Raw genomic sequence first — 23,896 nt, forward strand, 5'->3', positions numbered from 1 at the left:
TTTGAGCAGTACGTGTAACAACTGGCTTTGAGGGATGAAACAAGGGCTTCAAAGACTTGGGATCAGTCATTAAATAGAACATGGACCAAACAGATAGTGATGGAATTTTGTCAAACCATACACAATAGCGAGAACTCCTTTTTCAATTTGTGAATAATTGCACTGAATTTGAGTGAACAACTTTGAGGCAAAGGCAATAGGTCTGTCTTGTGCAACAGTTTTTTGAGTTTCTGAAATGCATTGTGACACTCTTTGGTCCACATGAAAGGCACATTTTTCCAATGCAAGCGATGTGATCTGTGAAGTGTTTGGAATGAAACAAATGTAGTAGGTCAACTTGCCTAGCACTGACTGCAGTTCAGGTGCATTGCAAGGAACAGGCAGGTCACGGATTGCAAGCAAAAGAGATTGGAGGGGGTGCACACCCTGACTGACCACATGATTTAAAGTACTGTGGTTCTGTCTAGTCACACTTCTCGAGAGGACACTTGAGTCCTGCATCTGACAACACCTGAAAAAGGGTATGCAAATCGGCGTATGACCTGAGACAACAGTATCGTCAAGATAGTTCAAACAGAATGGCACTTAATCAGTCAGCTGTTCCAAGTAACATCGAAAAATGGTGGGTATGCAGGCACTGGTGAGCCTAACCATTCATACATGGCATGATGAAGCAGAGTTACGGAAGCACCTGTGTCCAGTTGAAAGGCAACACTACGACCAGCAAGTAGTTTACTTGAATGGCGTGTCACTGCTCTGGGGCAAGATCAGGGCACAACCTTACTTGTATTACTGCTAGAAACTGGAGTTGGTTTTGAAAACAGTGCATTCACAGAATGTGCATGAAACCTGTTGTCGCGAGAGTGGGCATAATTGGCGCTCTTTTGTCATTGCTAGCAAACTGCTTAGACATGGCCTTTCTTTCCACATGAGTAACATGTCATGTTGCACGACTGGCAACCTTGTCACATATGATGAGCAAAACAGTGAGGACAAGACTTCACTAGATTTACAGCCTTGGCTACTTTTTTACTTGGTTGTCTGCGCATCTGTGTCCATGCTCATTGTGGCAGCTGGGTGGGGCTGTCACAGGCAGGAGGCAACTTGACATAACAAATCGGAACCTGATCACATTTATCGGCAGCTATGGCACCAGAATCGTATTGTACTAATATTTGCAACACTTGATGGGGCGAAGGGTCAGAGTACTTGAGAATCTGTTCTCTAATTCTGCTATCATTGTATGTGATTGCATCATGGATCGTAATGTCACTATAAAAGTTGACATGGCGATACTTGAATTTATACTTTCTAGTGAGACCCTGAAAGTCGGTATACCACTGATGGTACATCCTCTGCAGCTTTTCCTTAAGGCAAAAGAACTGAAATATGGCTCTCTTGAGCTGAATCTGCTGTCCGTAATACTGACTTAATGCACCTACTACTTCATCATAGGAGAGTGCGTTAGGAGACAATGTAGGGAAGAATTTTTGAATTAGGTGAAACACAGGCTCCCATGATGGACAGGAAATAATGATATTTCATAGTACCTTGAATTCGATGGACTGGAAAGTGGGCCTGGCACTGGGAGAGATATTTGATCCAGGGCAGGGGGTGGAGGTGGCGGGGTAGCCATTCTAATGCCAACAAATTACAGCAAAATAGGAAAAGACAATTAGAAAAGCAATGTGCAAAGCCTCTGAGGAGAGAGAGAGAGAGAGAGAGAGAGAGAGAGAGGGAGTGTGATTGATTCTGCAGCTCCCATCCTTTAATATGTGCAACAACAAGAACAAATGAGTCTATAGAATCACTGTAACTTCAGCTCCCTGCACCAGCCTAGAACACAAGAAAAGCAAACAAAACAAATGTTTTGTCGTTCCTTGCTGGATGAGGAGAAGGGGGTTATGATAGGTGGGTGGCTGGTTTCCAGTCACTGCAACACAAAATGCACACGTGGTTAAAATACACTTTATTACAGGAACCAGTTGAGTACTGAACTTCAGTGATGTCCAATCTGAAGTTCTGTGGTTAACAGCATTCAAATAATATGTACTAATTCTTGAATCTTGTCCGTATCCAAATCACAATAGTACACAATGACTAATGTTCCGTCACAGCTAGCTAAGTACGGAGGTGTAGTGCGAACTGAATCCTGAAGTGATGTACTGAGATTGAGAGAGCTTAGTCTGTGGCTGCGGTCTATATGCTCACTACCCAGGGGGAGTCTTGGTCTTCTCTTGTCATAGGCGTACCTAGTTCAGTGCCAGCTGTACAAAGTTTCCTAGTGCCAACCATTGTGCTCATGAAGGCATATGCCAGAACAGTGGTGTTTGGGTAGGTTGTGTGACAGTTTTCCTTGAAATTTCATCAGTTCCAAGGACTGCATTTCAGTATTTATATGACTGTACTCTCCTGTGTCATGTGGAGTCGATAGCTTGGCTTGTCGATTTTCCTTATTGCATGTGTTACAGCTGTGGATATCACTCCAGTTGCTGAATGTTTCATGATTTTCCTTCACATACATGGGACAGTTGAAGACTATTTTTTCGTAACAGTGCTTTCTTGCACCCTGTAGAGTGAGCCCACAGTAGCAGGCCGTAGTTGATATGACAGTGATACAGTAAATAGTATACCATTAGCATATACTGATCAGTTATCAAATGTTTGTTTTCTCCGGAAGTACACGATTCATGACAATTTGCCCCACGCATGTGCATTGTTCTCTTGCCAAGCAATTGGTTGTCCTCCATCATAAAAACCCAGAAGTTTCACAGCCCCCACACAATTCAGCTATGCTTCTCCACTGAGGCTACATTCCAATTTTTGCACAGATTTTTATTTTGTTTATAACAAACCCTTCCTTTGTCACATAAAACAAAACATATATTTCTTCTTGATCCTTGCTGATACTGATTCCTTCAGAGTAGAAACTTATGTCATCTACAAATTGCAAGAACTGTTCATGAAATAATACCTTATTTACTCGAATCTAAGCCGCACTTTTTTCCGGTTTTTGTAATCCAAAAAACCGCCTGCGGCTTAGAATCGAGTGCAAAGCAAGCGGGAGTTCTGAAAAATGTTGGTGGATGCCGCCACAACTAACGTCTGCCGTCGAATATATGTAGCGCCACACAGGCATGCTTTGTAGGCACAAAGATAAATACTGGCACCAAAATCTCTGCGTCAGTAAATAAATTAAAAAAAAAAAAAAAGTGGGAGACGAGCCTTTTTCCTGCGCCCAGAGTTTCGACCACTGCGTTTTGGTACATTATCCAACGAAGTAAATACAAATTCTGTATTGTTGATCTTCGAATGTAGCAGCACTTCAATGTACTACAAAAATCCGACTGGCAAGACTGTTTGGGATGTTTGTCAATATGGCCAACTCTACGTTCTGAATTTTTTGCTACCTGTGAGAAGAGATGCTTGCTAATAGGAGCTTTTATGAATTGTGAATCACATGTAGTATTCTCTTCGCCATAAGATTAATACGAATATAAACATTTTGCCATGTATTGTTTCGTGTTTGCTACTATCTCATTTAAATCCTGTCTGCCTAATAAACTACGAAACTAGAGTGAGACAACAGCAAACGCGGAAGAATATACATATCATGTCATGTTTATATTCATATTATTCTTATGCCTGATAGTGATACAGTCAGAAATGAAGCACGGCAACTGACTAGATTTTTAAATCTAAGATGACTCTAATTTCTGTGCAGAATGTAATGAACTAGAGAGGCGCCTGCAAAGATTTTCAAATGGAGAAAAACTTTCGCTAAAATTTCATTCAGAACATCATCTATCATACGCAGTCTATTATTTGGTTCTTGTTGATCATTATCAAAGAAAGAAGTAGTGTAAGTAACAACAAATGTTTCGCTAATGAGACGACTCCTCTCTATTTTTTATTTGTAAGCGGCGGTAGCGCGCACAAAAGCAAGCCACGCCGCGAGCGGCGACAGGCCGTAAACACGCACTATCAGAATGCGACAAACAATGCATGACACAGTACAGTAATGCATTTTCAGCTTAGAATGACGTAAACACCTATAACAAAGGGAACGGCACTTATCAGATCAAAGAAAAATAAGCAATCAATTCATACCAGACAAAGCACGTGAAAAAGGAAGGATATCCGTATAAATACGGACGGAGCGCGTGACGCGTAGCAATGGCTAACTGGTAAACCGTAACTGCTAAGCTTACGACTCGAACCAAACTACTGCAGCTGTATCGTCATTCATTTGACCTAAATTGTGTCTCATATTACAACTAGGCGAACTTTGTTTCGATTTGGAGGTGCGACCTAAAACTTTCCTCTCCCCTTGAATTTCGAGTCTCAAATTTCATGTGCGGCTTAGATTCGGGAATTTTTTTTTTTTTCTTTTATTTCAAGTCTCATTTTTCAGGTGCGGCTTAGATTCGAGTAAATACGGTAACTGTGATTGTGAATTAGTCTGCTCCCATCTTGACTAAACATATTGCAAGTGGCACAGGCACAGGCTGACTGACTGTTAAATGATAATATTGACAGCAGACTTTGGGGCTCTTCTTCGCATATGATCAGGAAGCAAATTTGTTACACTGATAACAGGTTCTGAGATTTAAGAAGCACTCAAGACTGGAAGCAGACTGCTGTGAGCACAGCTCTGCCAACGTTTAGCCTAGACCCTTGGATAGTGTACAGTGGATGGGGGTTGTCAGAGGCTGTATTGTGACTGTTAAGTTTCTGGGATGCACCTGTACATATTCTGACCCAGTTGAGAAAGTTTTGAGAGTAGTGAACTGAGCATCTTGATCTGTGGTTTTAGGTCACACCTATATCTACATACATACTCTGAAAACCACTGTGAAGTGCACGGCAGAGGGTGTGTCCCGTCAAGTGTGCTTGTGCTTGTGTGCGTGGGCGTGGGCGTGGGCGTGCTCCTCCTCCTCCACACACACACACACACACACACACACACACACACACACACACACACACACACACCAAGAACAAATAGAATTAACATCAGGTTTATGTTTTACTAAAGAGCTGGTAGGAACTTCAGATAAAGGCTTTATTGAATTGTCTCTGCCCCCCTCTTGCCCCATCTCCCACTGTGATATCCTAAATTTGTGCAGATCACCATTGCCCCACAATAATCTTGATTGATGTTCATATCAGATTGCTGTTTGCTTTGTGTGATAAACTCTGTGTTCATATTATTTTTAAATACCTCATTTTTTAAATTCAAATTATGTTCTTCCAGTTGTATGTTATGCTACTACTGCTGCAGGTAGTTAGTGATTAAGAAGTAAATGCTTATAGGGTTTCATGGGAGTAGGCTATATTTCATTACTCATCTTTTATGAAATTGTGTAAGTTTTAAACAAATAATTCCTGTTTGCAATGTTTTCATGTTTTACAGTGCAAGATCCCGAGTCAAAGGCCATTTGGAACTCTATATTGCATATATCAGAGAGCCGGGCATACCAAATACTGCACCATCCCCTGCTGGTCAGGAAGTGATGGGAACACCTCAGTCAGGCACTGCACCAACTGCAGAGCCAGATGGTGATTGGGAGATGGTGGATTCAGAAAACTCTGTGTCAGCACCAACTGAAACACCTGCCCAGGTAACTATGATGCCTTCCCGTCCAGCCCCACCGCGGCCTCCTCCTCCACCACCTAGAAGATCACGTCCACCATCTTTCCGGCGGCAAGACTCAGAGTGGGAAGTACTTGAGGCTGGTAGACCAGTTCAGCAGGTAGGCCATGTTCATTAAAAATATTTTGTGGCACGAAAAACAATTGGTGATCGTTGTTAGTCTCCAACATAATACTTCAGATATATATATATATATATCTGAGCTTCTAAAACTTCTGTGCCTTGAAGCATAAGTTTCCTTGTTTTGAGGGTGTGTGTACAACAGCAGTGGAGTTTTGCAGTCAAAACTGATGTGCATTGCTGTGATAAATAGTCTAACACTTTTAAATTTTGTTTTCTTTCCTTATTTTTATTTCTTTGTTTTGAATAAAGTTTCATTTCTACTGCCATACTCTCTTCAGATGTGCCTCCATTACATAACACGGTATGACGACTAATGTCTTGCATGGAGTATGCAGTTTATTGTTGGCCATAATTGGTTAAGTATATGTTTCAGTAAAGAAGTACTTCTGGTTGTTGCTGTTTGATCTGGGATGTGGAGATAAACTTTATGGAGCTGTCAGAAATACTGATTTTGTCATTAGGAAAGTTGCTTTCTAGGGAAAAACAAACCTGCAGTGTGGATCTGTGCAAAGTATTGAGTCTCTACACTGCTGAGAATTGGGAACATTTACTAGCTGTCTGGATGAACATCTAAGAATTCTGACAGGGTAATCAACTTCACAAGCAGGTCCAGAATTGCAAGGGCAGATGAAGGCCATAAAATATAAAACAAGGTGTTTAGTTAAGGAGTTAGTTGCACTAAATATAGAGAGATGTATACATTAACAAAAGTCGAGAACAGATGAAGGAATGAAACCAACTAAAAGATGGACAAACAACCTTCGTTCTTCAAATAATTCCAGTTTTGACTTCTTCTTCCTAGAGTCAGATTCCACATAAAATTGTGATAAAATTTCTTCCTCAGTTCTATGCCCATATTTCATCACTAGAGATCTTTCGTTGAAGGAAGCTTTCTTCACCAGAACTAATTGGCTTCTGGTGTCTTACATGCTTTAGTAATTTTGTATGATCTTATTTCCTAGATAGTAGAATTTTTGTATTACTAATTCACTTTCACCATCAGATAATAAGCAGAATATTTTTCTGTTCCCTGACAATCATCGCTGTCATCTATATTACCTTTATACTTGATTTTGTGCTAAATAGTTTGGCTACTAACAAGGGAACCTCCCCAGTTTAGTTACAAGTTGGCACAGTGGATAGGCCTTGAAAAACTGAACACAGATCAATCGAGAAAACAGGAAGAAGTTGTGTGGAACTATGAAAAAAAATAAGCAAAATATACAAACTGAGTAGTCCATGTGCAAGATAGGCAACATCAAGGACAATGTAAGGTCAGGAGCACCGTGGTCCCGTGGTGAGCATGAGCAGCTGTGGAACGAGAGGTCCTTGGTTCAAGTCTTCCCTCGAACGAAAACTTTAATTTTTTATTTTCAGGCAATTATTATCTGTCCATCACTTTTTTGGGAGTGATTATCACATCCACAAGAAAACCTAAATAGGGCAAGGTAGAAGAATCTTTATACCCATTTGCCAAGTGTACAAGTTAGGCGGGTCGACAACATATTCCTGTCATGTGACACACATGCTGTCACCAGTGTCGTATAGAATATATCAGACGTGTTGTCCTGTGGAGGAATCAGTTGACCTAAGACCTTGCGATCGAATGTTCTCGGTTCCCATTGGAGAGGCACGTCCTCTTGTCTACTAATCGCACAGTTTTGCGGTGCGGTCGCGAAACACAGACACTAAGCTTATTACAGTGAACAGAGACGTCAGTGAACAAACGTACAGATCATAACTTCGCGAAAATAAAGTAAGTAAATTTTTCACTCGAGGAAAGACTTGAACCAAGGACCTCTCGTTCCACAGTTTCTCACACTAACCACAGGACCACGGCACTCCTGAGCTCACATTGTCCTTGATGTTGCCTATGTTGCGCATGGACTACTCAGTTTGTATATTTTGCTTATTTTTTTCATAGTTCCACACAACTTCTTCCTGTTTTCTCGATTGATCTGTGTTCAGTTTTTCAAGGCCTATCCCCTGTGCCAACTTGTAACAAAATCTGAGGGGGGTGCGATGGGGAGGTTCCCTTGTAAGTTCAATGGTCCATCCAAGTCGTTCTGCTACTAAAATAGCTGTTGTTTCCATGAACTTTGACAAAGGCATCTATTACCTACAAAATTATGTTCCTATTTTTATTATTATTAATTTTTTTTTTTTTTTTTTTTTTTTTTTTTTTTTTTTTTTTTTTTTTTTTTTTTTTTTTTTTTTTGGGGGGGGTGGGGGGTGTTACATCGAGGACCACGTTAAGTCTTGCTGCACTTAGTACAGTGCCTAGCTTTTCTTCTGAGCCCAGATTTCCCTCATTCTTTGTGAGTGGGGCTGCTTGCACTCTTCTGTCCAAAGGACACAGTGTCTTCTTCACAGTTGCTCGTCTCGGGTTATTCCATTTGTCACTATCTCCTTTTGGAAATGAACACTGTCAAAAGCATCTTCGGGTTTGATATGTAGCATCTGGAGGCCTTCTTTGATGTTTTTAAACCATGTCGTCATAGTTTTTGGTTTTGAATCAAAAAAGAGAAATATATTTTTGATTGACCTGTCTGTCAATTCGTTTGAGGCGACCATAAAATCGTGCCCATCTTTTATGGATTATGTCTGTAATGTTTTCTATTTTACTGTAGACTTCCTTGTTGGATCTGTTTTGATGGGTGCCATTCGTGTACTTGGATCCTGGGATTCTTCTAATGTTTTTGCACCTCTCTCTCTCTCTCTCTCTCTCTCTCTCTCTCTCTCTCTCTCTCTCTCTCTCTCCAGTTCTTCGAGGAGTCTTTTATCAACATTTAGGGGTAAGGTTTCGGCTGCATACAAAACTATTGGCTTCAAAACTGTTTCGTAGTGACATGTCTTAGTGTTCTGGGAAAGGCATTTCTTGTTGTAGATCATGCAGGATGTTTGGTAAGCTGTTGCTAGTTTGCATGTCTGCTCCTTGTCTCCAGTCCATTTTTCATGTAGATCTCACCCAGGTACTTGAATTTGTGTACCCGGGCGATGATATTTCGAATGGAGTTCTGCCGGGGTGTCTTTAATGTTAGTCATGACTTCTGTTGTCTCAAATGATATTTGCAGACCAGTTTGTTCAGCGATTTCTTTTAACAGTTTGATTTGAACTCTAGCAGTGTCTACGTCATTTGACAGAAAGGCAACGTCATCGGCTAAAGCCAAGCAGTCTACTTCGATCCCCTTTGATTTGGTTTCAATTCACAAATGGCTATAGTTGGTTTGCATTAATGTTTCCTGCCAGGTTCTGATCATCTTTTCAAGGGCGCAGTTGAAAAGCATTGGAGACAGGCCATCACGTTGCGTGACACCTATTTTGGCATCAAAGGAATCCGAGACACATCCAAGGAATTGTACTTCGGATTCTGTATCTGTTAGGTTACCTCTAATTAATGCCTCCAGTTTAAGGTCAACTCTGAACTCATTTAGGATATTCAGCAGGACCCCCATTCTATGGAATCATATGCCTTCTTGAAGTCCACAAAGACTTGACATGTAGTGTTTGGACCAGAGTATAATATCTGATTATTGTTTCAAGATTGTAGATCTGTTCGTCTGTTGAGCGACTTTTTATGAAGCCCCCTTGCTATGCAACTATTTGAAGTGTGGGGTTTCTTAACGCTCCAGACTGGCAAGTGAGAGAATTTTATAGGTTACCGGTAGCAGGAATATTCCTCGGTAGTTGTTAAACGTCTTTCATGCTGCTTTTCTTGTGCAAGGGATGGATCAGGGCTGTTTTCCAAATATTCGGGCAGTGTTTCCTCATTCCACATTTTTTTCTGTTTGTTTTTGTAAGATTGAAAGTGATTCCTTTGGGGAATATTTCGACAGTTCTGCTATGACTGAGTCTTCTCCAGGTGCTTTGTTGCTTTTGAGATGGGCAATGTGGTGCTTGATTTCATCTTTATCAGGTGGTCTGAACTCTGGGCACCTGAACAGTGGTTTTTTGGTCTCAATAGGGTTTGGGCGTTAATTACAGTTCAGTAGGTCTCGAAAGTAGCCTGCTAGAATCTGACAATTTTCTCCATTTGAAGCCACCAGTGTATCGTCCTTTCACTGAAAGCATAGTGACGGCAGTTTGTAACCAGTCAGTTTGTGTGTGAAGGCTCTTTAGTACTCTCTGGTTTCATTCTTCCTAAAATTTTGTTCTATCTTTTCAAAGAGTGATTTTTCGTACTTATGCTTCTCAGTTCTAATTGCCCTGGCTGTTTGGGCACATTGGATTTTGTAGGTTCCCCAGTGTCAGTTTCCAATTTAGTTGGGTACTATTGTTTCCATGCACTGAGCCTTTCCTTGAGGACTGACTCACATGTCTTTTCACCAGGCATGCTTTTTGCTTCTTTTGATTTCTGCAACTTCTTGGGCAGCCTCAGTAAGGCGCTCTTTGCTGTCGTTTGCAGTCATTTGGTCTCACCTTCTCTTGGAACTCCATGACCCATTCTCAAAGTTTATCACTGTCAAAGCGTATAATTTTTTTGGTAATCTTTTTGGTGTTTGTGGGTAAAGGTTTGCATATAATTATGGACGTGTAATGATCTGAAGCCACATTTATGTTTTTCTTTACTTTGACATTCACAATTTCAGGGCTGTTCCTCCTGGAGATTGTGACTTGGTCTATTTGGAACTCTCCAATGGTTTAAACGGGAGATTGCAAAGTGGTCTGCTTTCTGGGTAGATGTTAAAAGTGGGTCTACATTACCTGCAGGTTGTGATACAAAACTTTTGCCGTTTTGGTTGGTTTTCTACTGGGCAGGGTAATTTCCTATAATTTTCTTGTATTTTCGTTCTCGGTTGTGTTGAGCATTGCAGTCACCCATAAGGAGTTTCACATGATGTTTAGGAATCTTAGGTAGTTTTTATCCAGTAGGTCCCAGAACTTATCCACTTCTTCTGGGTCAGATCTTTTTTATCATTTGTAGGGCATGCACATTTACTAGGTGTAGGTTTTGTTGGCATATTTGACTGTCAGTTTAGATAATCTGTCATTCACTGGTTCAAAGTTTGTGACCGATTTAAGGATTGCGGTTCTCAGGCAGATGCGGTTCCAAGGATCACAGCTCCATTGAGGATCTGTTTTTGAGCTCCAGTCATGAAGAAACGATAAAGAAATGATAACCGTCAGATTCAAAGATGTCTTCACCTGGTTACCTTGTTTCTTGTAGGGCAATTATGGAAATCTGATTTTCGTGTAGGGCTTTTGTGATGGTTTTCAGCTTGCCAGTTTGTATGAGTGAGTTTATGTTGAAAGTTGCTAGAAAGGTTTTTGATTTAGTTCTGAGTTTTTGATTGTGCAGAATGCACACACACTCAGATTCGTCTCGTGTGTGATGCTGAGTCTCCCCCAGAATCTGAATGAGACTCGTGCATCGTGGCTTTCTCGACGAGAGATTCATCCGAAAACTTACCCCCTGGGGTAATTTTCTTGAAATGTTGTACCATCATGCTTCTTGACTTGAATTTGTTTTGGACGCACTTGTATCCTGGTTTCAACTAGAGTTGTTAGCCCTAGAGGTTGCCTCAAGATGTTTTATGGCTTCTGTGTGGTTATTTCTTCTCAACGTTTTCTTCCTTTAGCCTTTGATAAGCCAATACCACACTACAAGGCAGCAGCTGCTAGTTTTGGTCAACTGCGGGTATTTTATTTCCCCGGTTCACACCATATCTGGTTAGTGTTCCCCTATTGGCCAGCTGCGGAGGCGCCTATTGGGAGACTAGCAACTCCATACGGGTTAAATATTTATATAGAGACATAACATAGAAATATTTGTCACGTACCTTCCTTATAATTTTTCTCAAGATCATATAATTTCAAGTTCTTATTCACCATCACATAGTTCTCACTTTATCTAAATTGCCCAGAAAACATTTTGCACCACCAAAATATACCTGCAGATGTGTATGGGCTTAAATTCAATAAGGATATTGAAACTAAAAAGAATAAGGATATTGAAACTAAAGAAAAGTAGTAATAATTATTTCCATTGTTTGATTTTTCCATTGTTTGAAGCTAAAAAATAGCTTAACTGAGAAATAAAAACAAAACTGTAACTGAAATGAAGTCACTCTGTCTGAAAATGTACATCTGTACACGTCTGTGAAATCAAAATCTGGTGCTTGTTAATAATCAGTACTGTGTTCCTACATCCTGTACATTGTAACATGCTTGGATCTTCCTGGGAACTATCTGTCAACAACATATACAGATATTGCTGTTAAAGCCTATCCCATTCTTCAAAAGTGCCCTCCTCAGCCCACCTTCCTGTCTTGAGGTCATCCAGTTTGTGAAATAGTTTGCTATGAAGACAGGTCACACGTATCCACTGGTTCCGGCATACTGTATAGGATTCAGATTAGCAGGTATCACAGGTTTTTGTATTTATTTAATTGCTATCTACAGGGGAGGGGGGGGGGGGGTGTTCATGAGGTAGGCATGTTGTGTTCCCATAATCTTTTCTTCTTCTTCTTCTTCTTCTTCTTCTTCTTGAAAGACTGTTTCGTTACCAAAATGTTGACTGTAGAGCTGGGTGATAGGTTGAAGGATCCCTTCCAATGCTACGCAGCCCTTAAATGGCCACCAGTAGTGATGAAGGAAGCTGGTCATTCTAGTGTAGGCAGAGTTTTTGACTATTCGTTGAAATGTTTTGGCTCCCATGTTTGATCCTAGCCACTGCTTTGGTTTTGAATAAAAATCACCAACAGCAGCAGTCAGAAAGTGTTTCAGTATGAGTCAGTCATTGTAACAAAGCTCTTTCCAATGATGTTGGAGGAGTAGATAAAAGTTCAGTCCTCTTGTTCTTTAGTGTGCAACTGCCCCTACAGGCAGAAGTATCAGCAATGAGCTATAAACAGTTGACCTGATCATTTGCAGCATAAAATAATGTGGAAAGCAAAATAAGTAGCAAGGAAATACAAGAAGAAACTGGAAGCATTTGGGTCATACATCTACAGAAGTGTGTTAAAAATAATGGACGCACAAAGAATGAACTGAAATACCATTATGAAAAAAAATGCAATGAGAGTAGCATGTTAAAGATAATTGCCAGCAGTGATACTGGTGTGCAGGGATACAAGACACAGGAATAGTAAGAGCAGCATAGACTGAAAGATTGGCAAAAGATACAGAGAGATAGTGTACTCCCTCCCTCACACACACACACACACACACACACACACACACACACACACACACACACAAAAAAATTGTAATTGCATCACATCTTGCTGTTCTGTCTTCGTTCTCATTTTAAGTAATAAGTTTGAATTCATAACACAAATGATCACTCTAATGCAGCTACTGTGTATGGGATGGGAAACATTACTCACAGAAAAAGTGAAGTCGGTTCAAAACATCTTAGTTATCAATTGCTGTCGTTGTTTCAGTGTGTGCAACTTGTTCAGAATATAATTTTGAAGTTATTTTAAGTCACAAAAAAAGAAAAAAATCTTAGACATGTAGTTTGATTGTAACTGGATCAAAGTTTAGATAAGTAAACAATGCAACTATTTGGTAGTGAGTTATTCCTCATGTTGGGTTACATTTGAGAGGTACATCTAAAAGTGATGTTCTCATATAGTTTTTGGACTATTAGTGTGTTTTTGAGTTGTGGTTGTGTGTTTTAATTTTGTTCAAGGTTTTCTGCTTGTTTGCAGGGAATTTAAACATTGACTTTCACAGAGTTACCTTTTTTTTTTTTTTTTTTTTTTTTTTTTTTTTTTTTTTTTTTTTTTTTTTTTTTTTTTTTTTTAAAAAAAGGGGGTTAGTTAATGGGGCAGTTCTGTGATACGGTGCACAGATGTTCTGGTTCAAATCCTGTTTGTGTACACTTGTTACTCAAATTCAGTGGTAATTTTTAAGACAGTGCCAAAAGTGTAGCACAAATGATCGCTTTTTGCACTTCTTTCTTCCTTGCTACATCTGTATGCAGGATGGTTTTGATAGTGACAGACAAACTGTGGAAGCTAATCCTGTAGAGGGCAAGGAGCAAGTAAGATTTAATGAATACATTCTGGAAACACAACTTTTCCAGCTAGGTATAATTTTATTCATACCATATTGCATTCTGTACAGTATATACCCATTAACAGCATGCTGTTACTTTGTGGATTTTTGGTATTGGTTTGTCAATGATACATTCGTGGTTTGATCACACAGTAAAATTTCAGAACAATTTTTATTATTTGAATGGTATAAATCCAAAAATCCAGTTTACCATGGAGATGGAAAAAGACAATGCAATATCCTTCTTGGATGTTTTAGTTAAGAGAGGCTGATGGAAGATTAAAATGTAAGTTTTTTTGGAAAGTCACATGACACATAGATATCTGCATTTAGAACTCCAACCACCAACAGCAGCAATGACAAAAGAGGTGCCATTAAAAGTCTTATTCACAGAGTCAAAATAATTTGCACGCTGTAATAACTTGATCCAAAATTAAAAAATCTGAAGCGGGCTTTCAAAAAGAATGTGTATTCAGGTAAAAAAGTGAATAGGTTTCTGCAACCAAATAACAGTAGAAAAAACGGCAACAGTGAAAGTTGTAGTGGTTCACCTGCTTTTATTTAAGTTTTTTTTGTCCTCGCTGTCGACGTACTGTGTTGCTGCAGTGGCTGAAAAATGGGTTGTGGATTCCAACACTGACTACTGTAAATAATGTAGATGACAGGTGCATGTTGTGTTTCACAGTACTTTAATTTCACTTTTCACAACCCCCTAATGCTACAGTTATATGGCCAGTGCACTATTGTTTAACTTTCGATTAGCTTCATTAATAGTTTGCAGGCAAACCTGCACATACTGCTACAATAGTTTCCTATTGAACATCTAAGAGCAGTAAAACCTAACCACAAAGTTCACAGTACTTAAAGAATAATTAGATATGTATGGAGCAGACACTGTCATAGTTTTTACACATGGCCTAGTTGTTTAACACTTATTTCATAGTTGAGTTGAAGCATTGTTGTGGTTCTAATCAACATTGGTTTCTCGTCTGAAACTCGCCCATGGACTGACTCTCTCGTGACCAAAAATTGGGCCCTTATATGCCCTCGTAATAATAGGTACTGAAACTTCACATTGTTTGGTGTTTAATTTACAGAAATTACAATTAAAACTTAACTCATTCGATTAACTGAATACATCAAAAAATTGGTTCTGTTTAACAGTTTGACTGCCCAGGAAATGAGAGCTGTGTTAGTAGTTGAGGGGTGGTTATCCCCTCTAGCTTCATTGTCTTTCTTCTAATCCATCTTTCCTTCTACTCTGCACCTTCTGTCATCTCTGAGCTGAAGCTAGCCTAGTCCTTACAAATGTACAATCTTTGATGCCATACTCTGACTCTTTTGCCTTCATCTTTGTCTCCCCTCATCCTCAAAACTGCTCCCTCTCAACACAAACAGACAAAGCATAAAGAACTTCTACAGTTAATGAAGACTAATCAGAGAAAGTGTGCTAGAAATCAAAATCCAGATGACAAACATTTTTGTCATTAAAATTGTGGCATGACGACAGACAGCAAAGAATTTCAGACTTGAGATGCTAGGATCATAACTGGTTGGTATAAATTGTGTGAAAGTGTACCAGAGGTGCTCAGGGAACTTAAATGGGAACACTTTTAAGAAAGGTGACTCAGTTGTCATGAAATCCTGTAGGGGAATTCAGTGAAACTGTGTGAGGAAGACTGTTCGGCTGTTTTGCTGCCATCAGTGTATATCTCAGATTGGAATCTTGCAAATAACATAAAAGTTATTAGGGAGCCAGCAAAAGTCTGTAGTCATTTTCTCCTCAACCAATACAGAAATGACTAGGACAGAAAATTGTAAATATTGGTATGAAGTATCATCTTCCAGGCACTGTACTGTGGGTTGTGGAATGCATCTGCAGATATGGATGTTGAAAATTGTGCTCAAAAAATTATTATGTGCAATAACTTGCTGATTCTCCCCTTTAACAGATCTTGGACATAAATAACAGCAGCATTTCTAATGTCTTGTAGAGAAAATCTTATTCACTTGCTCTTTGCCTTTTATGTGAATAGGGCCGTATATTCTGGAGACCAATGGATTCCAAGCCACTTTGAAGTCCACTGCACATTAGACTTGCAGCAGTGTTTTCTGGAGATTCTGTTCAGAACCTGACGAATTGACTTGACAGGATTCAACCAAGTCACCAAATGCAATAGGTTGGATTGACAGGAAGTGTTTGGCAGATGTGTACTTTTACTTGGATGGCATAGCTAAGCAGTGGTTCAACAACATTGAAGGGAGGCTCAATAGCTGATGCAAATTACAGGCTGAACTGAAGAAAACATTTGGTGACAATCAACAGAAGACAGCTTAGTACAAGAAAAATTGATGAATAGGCCCCTTTGTCGAGGCAGAATGGCACAGTTGCACACACAGAATGTTTTGGGCCTAAGCAACACTGTGGATCTGAATATGACAGAAGCCATCTAAATCTCACACTTTAAAATTCACAGCAGAAATATACCAAGTTCTTCGGGTAAACTATGTCACAACAATTCAGAAATTCATTTAGTGTTAGCATGCAATAGAAAAAGTCATACGGAAGAGGTATGATGGGAGTCCTGAATCTGATCTCAATGGCATTTGTGAGAGATCTCCATGACCTTGTTTCTGCTTTTCACTAGGAAATATGAGAAGACATACAGCAGTCTACGACTGTCACAATTGTCGGACTGAGTACATGAGATAAATCAGCCACGAGTATTGACCCCCATACATCAGAAGGTAATAGTTTATAAAATGATAATTAAATCGACACCCTAGCTGCAAACAGGCATTGATATACATCATTGGGGACATGTTGAAAATGTGTGCCCTGACTGGGACTCGAACCCGGGATCTCCTGCTTACATGGCAGACGCTCTATCCATCTGAGCCACCAAGGGCACAGAGGATAGTGTGCCTGCAGGGACTTATCCCTTGCATGCTCCCCGTGAGACCGACATTCCCAACATGTCCACACCACTACATTTGTAGTGAGCCTAATAGATGTTTGTCCATCACACTCATTAGTCTTGGCAGATTAATCTACCAAGTCCCGTACGAGTTGGGGCATAGCATGTGCATTTGCACAAGAAGGTCAATGGCCAGGTAGCCATATTTTAACTGTATATGAAGGTAGTATCTGTTCCCAAAAGAACAGATACCATTGATGACCGTGCAGCTTCTCTAGAATGAAATGATGAATAAATCAACACCCTAGTTGCAAACAGGCATTGATATTAGAGCCCCGGTCTTGGCACACGTTTTCAACATGTCCCCAATGATGTATATCAGTGCCTGTTTGCAGCTAGCGTGTCGATTTATCATTTCATTCTTGATAAGGTGCACGGTCATCAGTGGTATCTGTTCTTTCAGGAACAGATACTACCTTCATATAAAGTAATAGTTTATGCTTCCAGAGTATTCTCACAAAGTCCAAAATGAACTACTTCACAACTGATAAGAGTGCCTTCCAGTTGTTTGGGCCATCAAAAAGTTCTGCCCATGTTTATTTGGCAGACTATTCACTTCTGTGACAGTCATACTCTGTTGGCTAAATAGCCTGAAGGATCTATCAGTTAGTCTAGTGGGATGGCACTGAGGTTTCAGAAGTATGACATCATAGTGGTATACAAAAATAGATGCAAACACAAGGATGCCATCTGCCTTTCGAGGAATCCTTCGGCAGAACACAGAAGTAGGGATAAAATCCCAGCCACCATTGCATTAAATGATGTTGCTGCTGAAAAGAGGAAAAATCCAGTGTTGCTGAAAACTGTAGAGGCCTTGGAGGAGGAAAAACAAATCAAAGGAGAATTCCAGTTAGCAACCAAAACATTTTATAAAAGTAAATGTGAACTGAAGGGGCAGAAATAGTTTCTCATAACCCCAGCTCATCTATGGTCAGCTATCTGGAAGTATTTCCATGTCACTCCAACATTTAGTCATTTGGGATTTATGAACTTTAGACAGAATCAAACAGGTACCATATTTACTCAAATCCAAACCGCACATTTTTTCCAGTTTTTTTAATCCAAAAAACTGCCTGCGGCTTAGAATCGACCACTGCATTTTAATACATTATCCAACGAAGTAAATACAAATTCCATATTGTTCATCTTCGAATGTAGCCAGGAAACTGAAGACCCAGTGGATTACAAAGATTTTGATGTAGTCAACTACAGTGAGAGCCTTTGAAACAGTGGGTCACTGTTTCTCCAGGAGAGGGAGCAATGCTGTGAACTGTGACATATGCAGTGAGACGTAGTGGTTAGCGTTGCTGAATGGTGTGCTGTGGGTCACCAGTTGAAACAAAATCACCAGCAATTATTTATTATTGATACTAATCATTTCTGGAAGCTTCTAGGAATCTCTTGTTTTTAATGTCTGTATATTCAGTGACTATACATATTTGTATAAGTGAAAGCTCTCTCCATCTAGGAGAGTACTTTGATGTCAGTAATTTGTATAAATGAAAGCTCTCTCCATCCAGGAGAATACTTTGATGTCAGTAATAAACATGCTTCCAGTGCCGAGTGTTGTACTTCATGATGACTCTCCTTTCAGATTTGGTCTTGATAGTGGTTACGGCATGCCAGTTTCTTGAGATTGCATGTACATGTGTGGTGCGTATGATGAAAGTGACAAATGGATTTTACTACTATGGAAGAATTAGCATTGTAGTAGACAGAATTAGCATTGTAGTAGACAAGAATTTTGACAAGAGTTGATTAGTGTGTGACTTGGGCTTCCATCCAGGTGGCTATGTCGAAATTCCGTGATCTTTCCTCGAGTGTCACTCACATCCTCTTCTGATTGGGTGTTGAAATTGCTTGGCCATCTCTCCCCAGGGTGTGAGGTTCAGCAAACTGCGGTGAGGGTCACCTACCACTGTTCAACTCTAAGTGCATTACATCTAGACGAGACTCGTGAGCCATTGACTGCTGCTGTGTGCATTGTTGTTGGATAGCTGCTAGTGCAGAGTTCCATGCCCTCATCTCTGTTGACAAGACGGTCATGGTGCCTTATCTCAATTGATTCTTTTATTATCCTCTCTCTAAAAAGCTCCTAGCTTGGCACATTGTCAGTTCCATATAATGTCACAACTTGGCAGGGCAGTGTTTGTGGCCACACTCACAAGGAGCTCAATATATACCAGGTATTAGCAGTTTGTCTTTCACTGAGCCAAGCTTATGTTTTGTTTTTCGTGTTGGTCAAAAGATGGACTAGATGCTTTTTTTCTCTGATGATTCCTGCAATTTTGGCTGAGAAAGGCCCAAGATGGGCATAAAAGTGAGTTTCCCTTCCTCTTTTGTACCTCTTCTTTGCGAATGGCTGTATCATTTGTTTTTTTCAGTGCACATCTGATCTGTGTCACTGTACTCGTTTTGACAGAACACTTCTCTAAGGTATTACTGCTCAGCTGGGACCGAGCGAGGTGGTGCAGTGGTTAGCACACTGGACTTGCATTCGGGAGGACGACGGTTCAATCCCGTCTCCAGCCATCCTGATTTGGGTTTTCCTTGATTTCAGGCAAATGCCAGGATGGTTCCTTTGAAAGGGCACGGCCGATTTCCTTCCCAATCCTTCTCTAACCTGAGCTTGTGCTCCGTCTCTAATGACCTCGTTGTCGACGGGACGTTAAACACTAACAACCACCACCACCACCACCTCAGCTGGGAAACTGTCTGTTGCAAATGGCACGTCTTATGTGCTAGTATTGTTATAACAGTGCACTGCTGCACCAGATGACAGCTTGTTGCATGAAGATAGAGATCAATGTGGGTCTCTTTCTGCAGACTGCATGTGCTAGGGTACCATCTGCCTGTTTTCGTGTTATGATGTACAAAATTGGAAGACATCCATTGTGTTCTAGTTCCTTTGTGAACTGTACATTTTAATGGACACTGTTCAGGTGGTCCAAGAGCTCATTCAGGGCATCTAACTATGAAGGAATGTGTCAGCCATGTAACTGAAGAAGTCTTTAGGTTTGAGCTGTGCAGATTTTACTGCCATCTCCTCTAAACTCCTCAGCGTCCCTCAGACAAAATTGTGAGAATTAATAGAAAACACAAGATAAAGGCCATCTTTCAACCACCATGAAAAACAAAAGATATCCTTGTCTTGGTGAAGGACAACCAACAACTGCAAATGTGCAGTATATATAGCATCCTTTGCGAGCGTAGCTGGCAGTGCATTGGGTAGACACAGTGCTGCATCTTGCAACACTGTGTCAAGCACATTCGATGCATACAGCTGGAACCTAAAGATAAATCAGCAATGGCAGGATACAGCCTCAACAAGGGACACACATTTGAATTTGAGAAAGCAAAAATGTTGTGCAGAGGGAGAGGCCCTAGGGAGTGAATCATCAGAGAATCAATTGAGATAAGACTCACTAAAAATCTTGTCAACAGAGATGAGGGCTAGCAGTGAAGTTTGGTGTAGACCCTGCACCAGCAGCTGTATGCCAAAAATACACCCAGCAATTAAGTACTGATGAAACTAAGAATCATTCCATGCTTTTATTGTTTTATAGCGCTACTAAAACTGACAAATAAGTTGAAAACAGTGTAGCCATTGAAATATTTTATGGTAACATCTAAGTGTTATATACTTATTGTTAAAAATGATCATTACATCTTTATACACTCCTGGAAATGGAAAAAAGAACACATTGACACCGGTGTGTCAGACCCACCATACTTGCTCCGGACACTGCGAGAGGGCTGTACAAGCAATGATCACACGCACGGCACAGCGGACACACCAGGAACCGCGGTGTTGGCCGTCGAATGGCGCTAGCTGCGCTGCATTCGTGCACCGCCGCCGTCAGTGTCAGCCAGTTTGCCGTGGCATACGGAGCTCCATCGCAGTCTTTAACACTGGTAGCATGCCGCGACAGCGTGGACGTGAACCGTATGTGCAGTTGACGGACTTTGAGCGAGGGCGTATAGTGGGCATGCGGGAGGCCGGGTGGACGTACCGCCGAATTGCTCAACACGTGGGGCGTGAGGTCTCCACAGTACATCGATGTTGTCGCCAGTGGTCGGCGGAAGGTGCACGTGCCCGTCGACCTGGGACCGGACCGCAGCGACGCACGGATGCACGCCAAGACCGTAGGATCCTACGCAGTGCCGTAGGGGACCGCACCGCCACTTCCCAGCAAATTAGGGACACTGTTGCTCCCGGGGTATCGGCGAGGACCATTCGCAACCGTCTCCATGAAGCTGGGCTACGGTCCCGCACACCGTTAGGCCGTCTTCCGCTCACGCCCCAACATCGTGCAGCCCGCCTCCAGTGGTGTCGCGACAGGCGTGAATGGAGGGACGAATGGAGACGTGTCGTCTTCAGCGATGCGAGTCGCTTCTGCCTTGGTGCCAATGATGGTCGTATGCATGTTTGGCGCCGTGCAGGTGAGCGCCACAATCAGGACTGCATACGACCGAGGCACACAGGGCCAACACCCGGCATCATGGTGTGGGGAGCGATCTCCTACACTGGCCGTACACCACTGGTGATCGTCGAGGGGACACTGAATAGTGCACGGTACATCCAAACCGTCATCGAACCCATCGTTCTACCATTCCTAGACCGGCAAGGGAACTTGCTTTTCCAACAGGACAATGCACGTCCGCATGTATCCCGTGCCACCCAAAGTGCTCTAGAAGGTGTAAGTCAACTACCCTGGCCAGCAAGATCTCCGGATCTGTCCCCAATTGAGCATGTTTGGGACTGGATGAAGCTTCGTCTCACGCGGTCTGCACGTCCAGCACGAACGCTGGTCCAACTGAGGCGCCAGGTGGAAATGGCATGGCAAGCCGTTCCACAGGACTACATCCAGCATCTCTACGATCGTCTCCATGGGAGAATAGCAGCCTCCATTGCTGCGAAAGGTGAATATACACTGTACTAGACCCGACATTGTGCATGCTCTGTTGCCTGTGTCTATTTGCCTGTGGTTCTGTCAGTGTGATCATGTGAAGTATCTGACCCCAGGAATGTGTCAATAAAGTTTCCCCTTCCTGGGACAATGAATTCACGGTGTTCTTATTTCAATTTCCAGGAGTGTATTTTGTGACAATACATTTCCGAGAAAACACTGTCTTACACAAGCATCTACAAGTAGAAAACAACATTTATCTATTTACTTTTTGCAGTTTGGTCATCACAGCATAATTAAAAATTAGAGAATGCTATAAAAATGTACTATAGTTGAGACAGCTTAAGAAGCTCCCTGAAAACTAGCAGCACTATGGCCAGCTTTTAATTGTGAAGCACAAATGCATACAGTTGAGACAAGAGCCTCCTGTAGCACTGCAAGGAAATTGAGACATTGCTAGAGAGACTTTTATGAAGTCGTGTTATGTCTGGGCAAGACTGAGTCAAATGAGTCGCATTCCCTACCACATGTCAGCGAACCACATGCTTGGGGGAAAGGATAGGTAGAGATGGCCTCCCAGTCGTGACACTTTGCCAGAATATGATGAAATGATACTCATCAAAACATCAAATTTCAACACAGCCACCTGAATAGAAGCCTGGAAAAGTCCAGATTCTCATACAACTGCTGTGGTTAAATTTTGTATGTTTGAGTTATAGATGTATACATAACCAGCAATACTTTATGCAGCGGGCCAGAATGTTTGATTTTATTTTCAGAATTTTCATTTTCAGTGTGAAGGATCAATGTTCTGAAAGTATTTATATCCAGTTAAATTATAGGACAGTGTGGGGAAATGATCATTGGAGTGCTGCTTCAGAAGTAAGGCTTTAAAATTAACTGGTCAGTAAATCTACTTCTTCCATCAACACACAGGATAAAACCCTCAAACCAGAAACAAAATGTGCTATGAAGCACAATTTACAAAACACTAGATTTACTAAATTTCGTGCCATTTCCCAAACATAAAATATGTTGAACAAGGTGTTCTAAGCTAAACCAAAATTGGTTGGCACAGATTCATGTTGTTAGCTACTGGTTTTTCTGGTAGAGAAAAATGTTCCAAGAAACAGGCTATTGAGAGACTGCAGTGGCCACTACCAGTCTTGCTGATTTTTAGCTGAATAAATTTATGAATTCAGCCCTTCTGCCAGAACAGCTCTTAAGTACTTGCTCCTCTCTTGCCACTAATCATCAGTAGTAGTTTCTGCTTGTATATGTATGTCAGAACAATGGAGTAGTTCAGCTTTCAAAAATGAGTGCTTTGTCAAAGCTCGTGCACACACCTCCATCCCCCCCCCCTCCCACTCTCTCTCTCTCTCTCTCTCTCTCTCTCTCTCTCTCTCTCTCTCTCTCTGTGTGTGTGTGTGTGTGTGTGTGTGTGTGTGTGTGTGTGTGTGTGTGTGTTTTTTAGGGGGAGGGGTGCTGCACATGCACTTGTCCTCCATTGTCATGCACTGGCAGGTGCATTGACAAAGAAGCTGCAAGTTTGAGAGCATAGCTGTGGTGTTGAGGAACCTGTTTGAATATTCCTTACTGTGAAATATTAAAATAGAAATATGAGGTTACTAAACATAAAAGGTCTTGCAGTTATGCTGAAGTCACGTATTTCTCAGCTGTGTACAGAAAGATATTGCTAAAACGTGAGGCATAATCTTTTACTAATTAATTACTTTCTAATTTATCCAGTGATATTATGGTTCTACTTTACACAGTTTCCTTTTTGTTTCATATATTGTTCCCATGCATGTATTTATTGAGGAAAAATTGTATTTAATAATTTCTGGTTGCATATTGGTAACTGGTTGCTTGATTTCTTTTTAAAGTAGCTGGGGTACGAATTAATACCCTCTCAAACAACTGGTTTGGTGCAGTTTTCCGCACTAGTCTATCCTGTGAAAGCATCTTCATCTCTGCATAAGTACTCTGTCCTACATCTGTTTGAACCTGTTTACTGTGTTCAATTCTTGGTCTCCCTCTAAAAGTTTTACCCCCCCCCCCCCCCACACACACACACACACTTCAACCTATTAAGAAACTGACAATTTCTCAATGATGCCTCATGATGTGTCCTATCAACCAATCCTTTCTTTTAGTGAAGTTGTGCCACAAATTTCTTTGTTCCCTATTTCATTTCAGTACCTGATCATTACTTAGTTTGTAT

General features: G+C 41.1%; 1 protein-coding gene and 2 non-coding genes across 8 annotated transcripts in view; 2 read left to right on the forward strand and 1 right to left on the reverse strand.

Annotated features, from left to right (window-relative positions):
• LOC124797844 (E3 ubiquitin-protein ligase Nedd-4) overlaps positions 1-23,896 on the forward strand; it is a 198,714-nt gene that overhangs the window by 34,815 nt on the left and 140,003 nt on the right. For 4 of the 6 annotated variants that reach the window (XM_047260888.1, XM_047260889.1, XM_047260894.1 and 1 more), the window contains exon 6: positions 5,417-5,756. In XM_047260888.1, coding sequence (XP_047116844.1) covers positions 5,417-5,756 — 340 coding nt within the window. The remainder of the gene's footprint in view (positions 1-5,416; positions 5,757-23,896) is intronic. The other 2 variants (XM_047260892.1, XM_047260893.1) reach the window with 1 other exon arrangement.
• Positions 16,620-16,694, reverse strand: Trnat-ugu. The gene has a single exon. It is a non-coding gene; the product is annotated as a tRNA-Thr (tRNA).
• On the forward strand, positions 19,222-19,294 carry Trnaa-ugc. The gene has a single exon. It is a non-coding gene; the product is annotated as a tRNA-Ala (tRNA).

This window comes from Schistocerca piceifrons, chromosome 5, assembly GCF_021461385.2.
Source record: "Schistocerca piceifrons isolate TAMUIC-IGC-003096 chromosome 5, iqSchPice1.1, whole genome shotgun sequence".
Taxonomy (NCBI): domain Eukaryota; kingdom Metazoa; phylum Arthropoda; class Insecta; order Orthoptera; family Acrididae; genus Schistocerca; species Schistocerca piceifrons.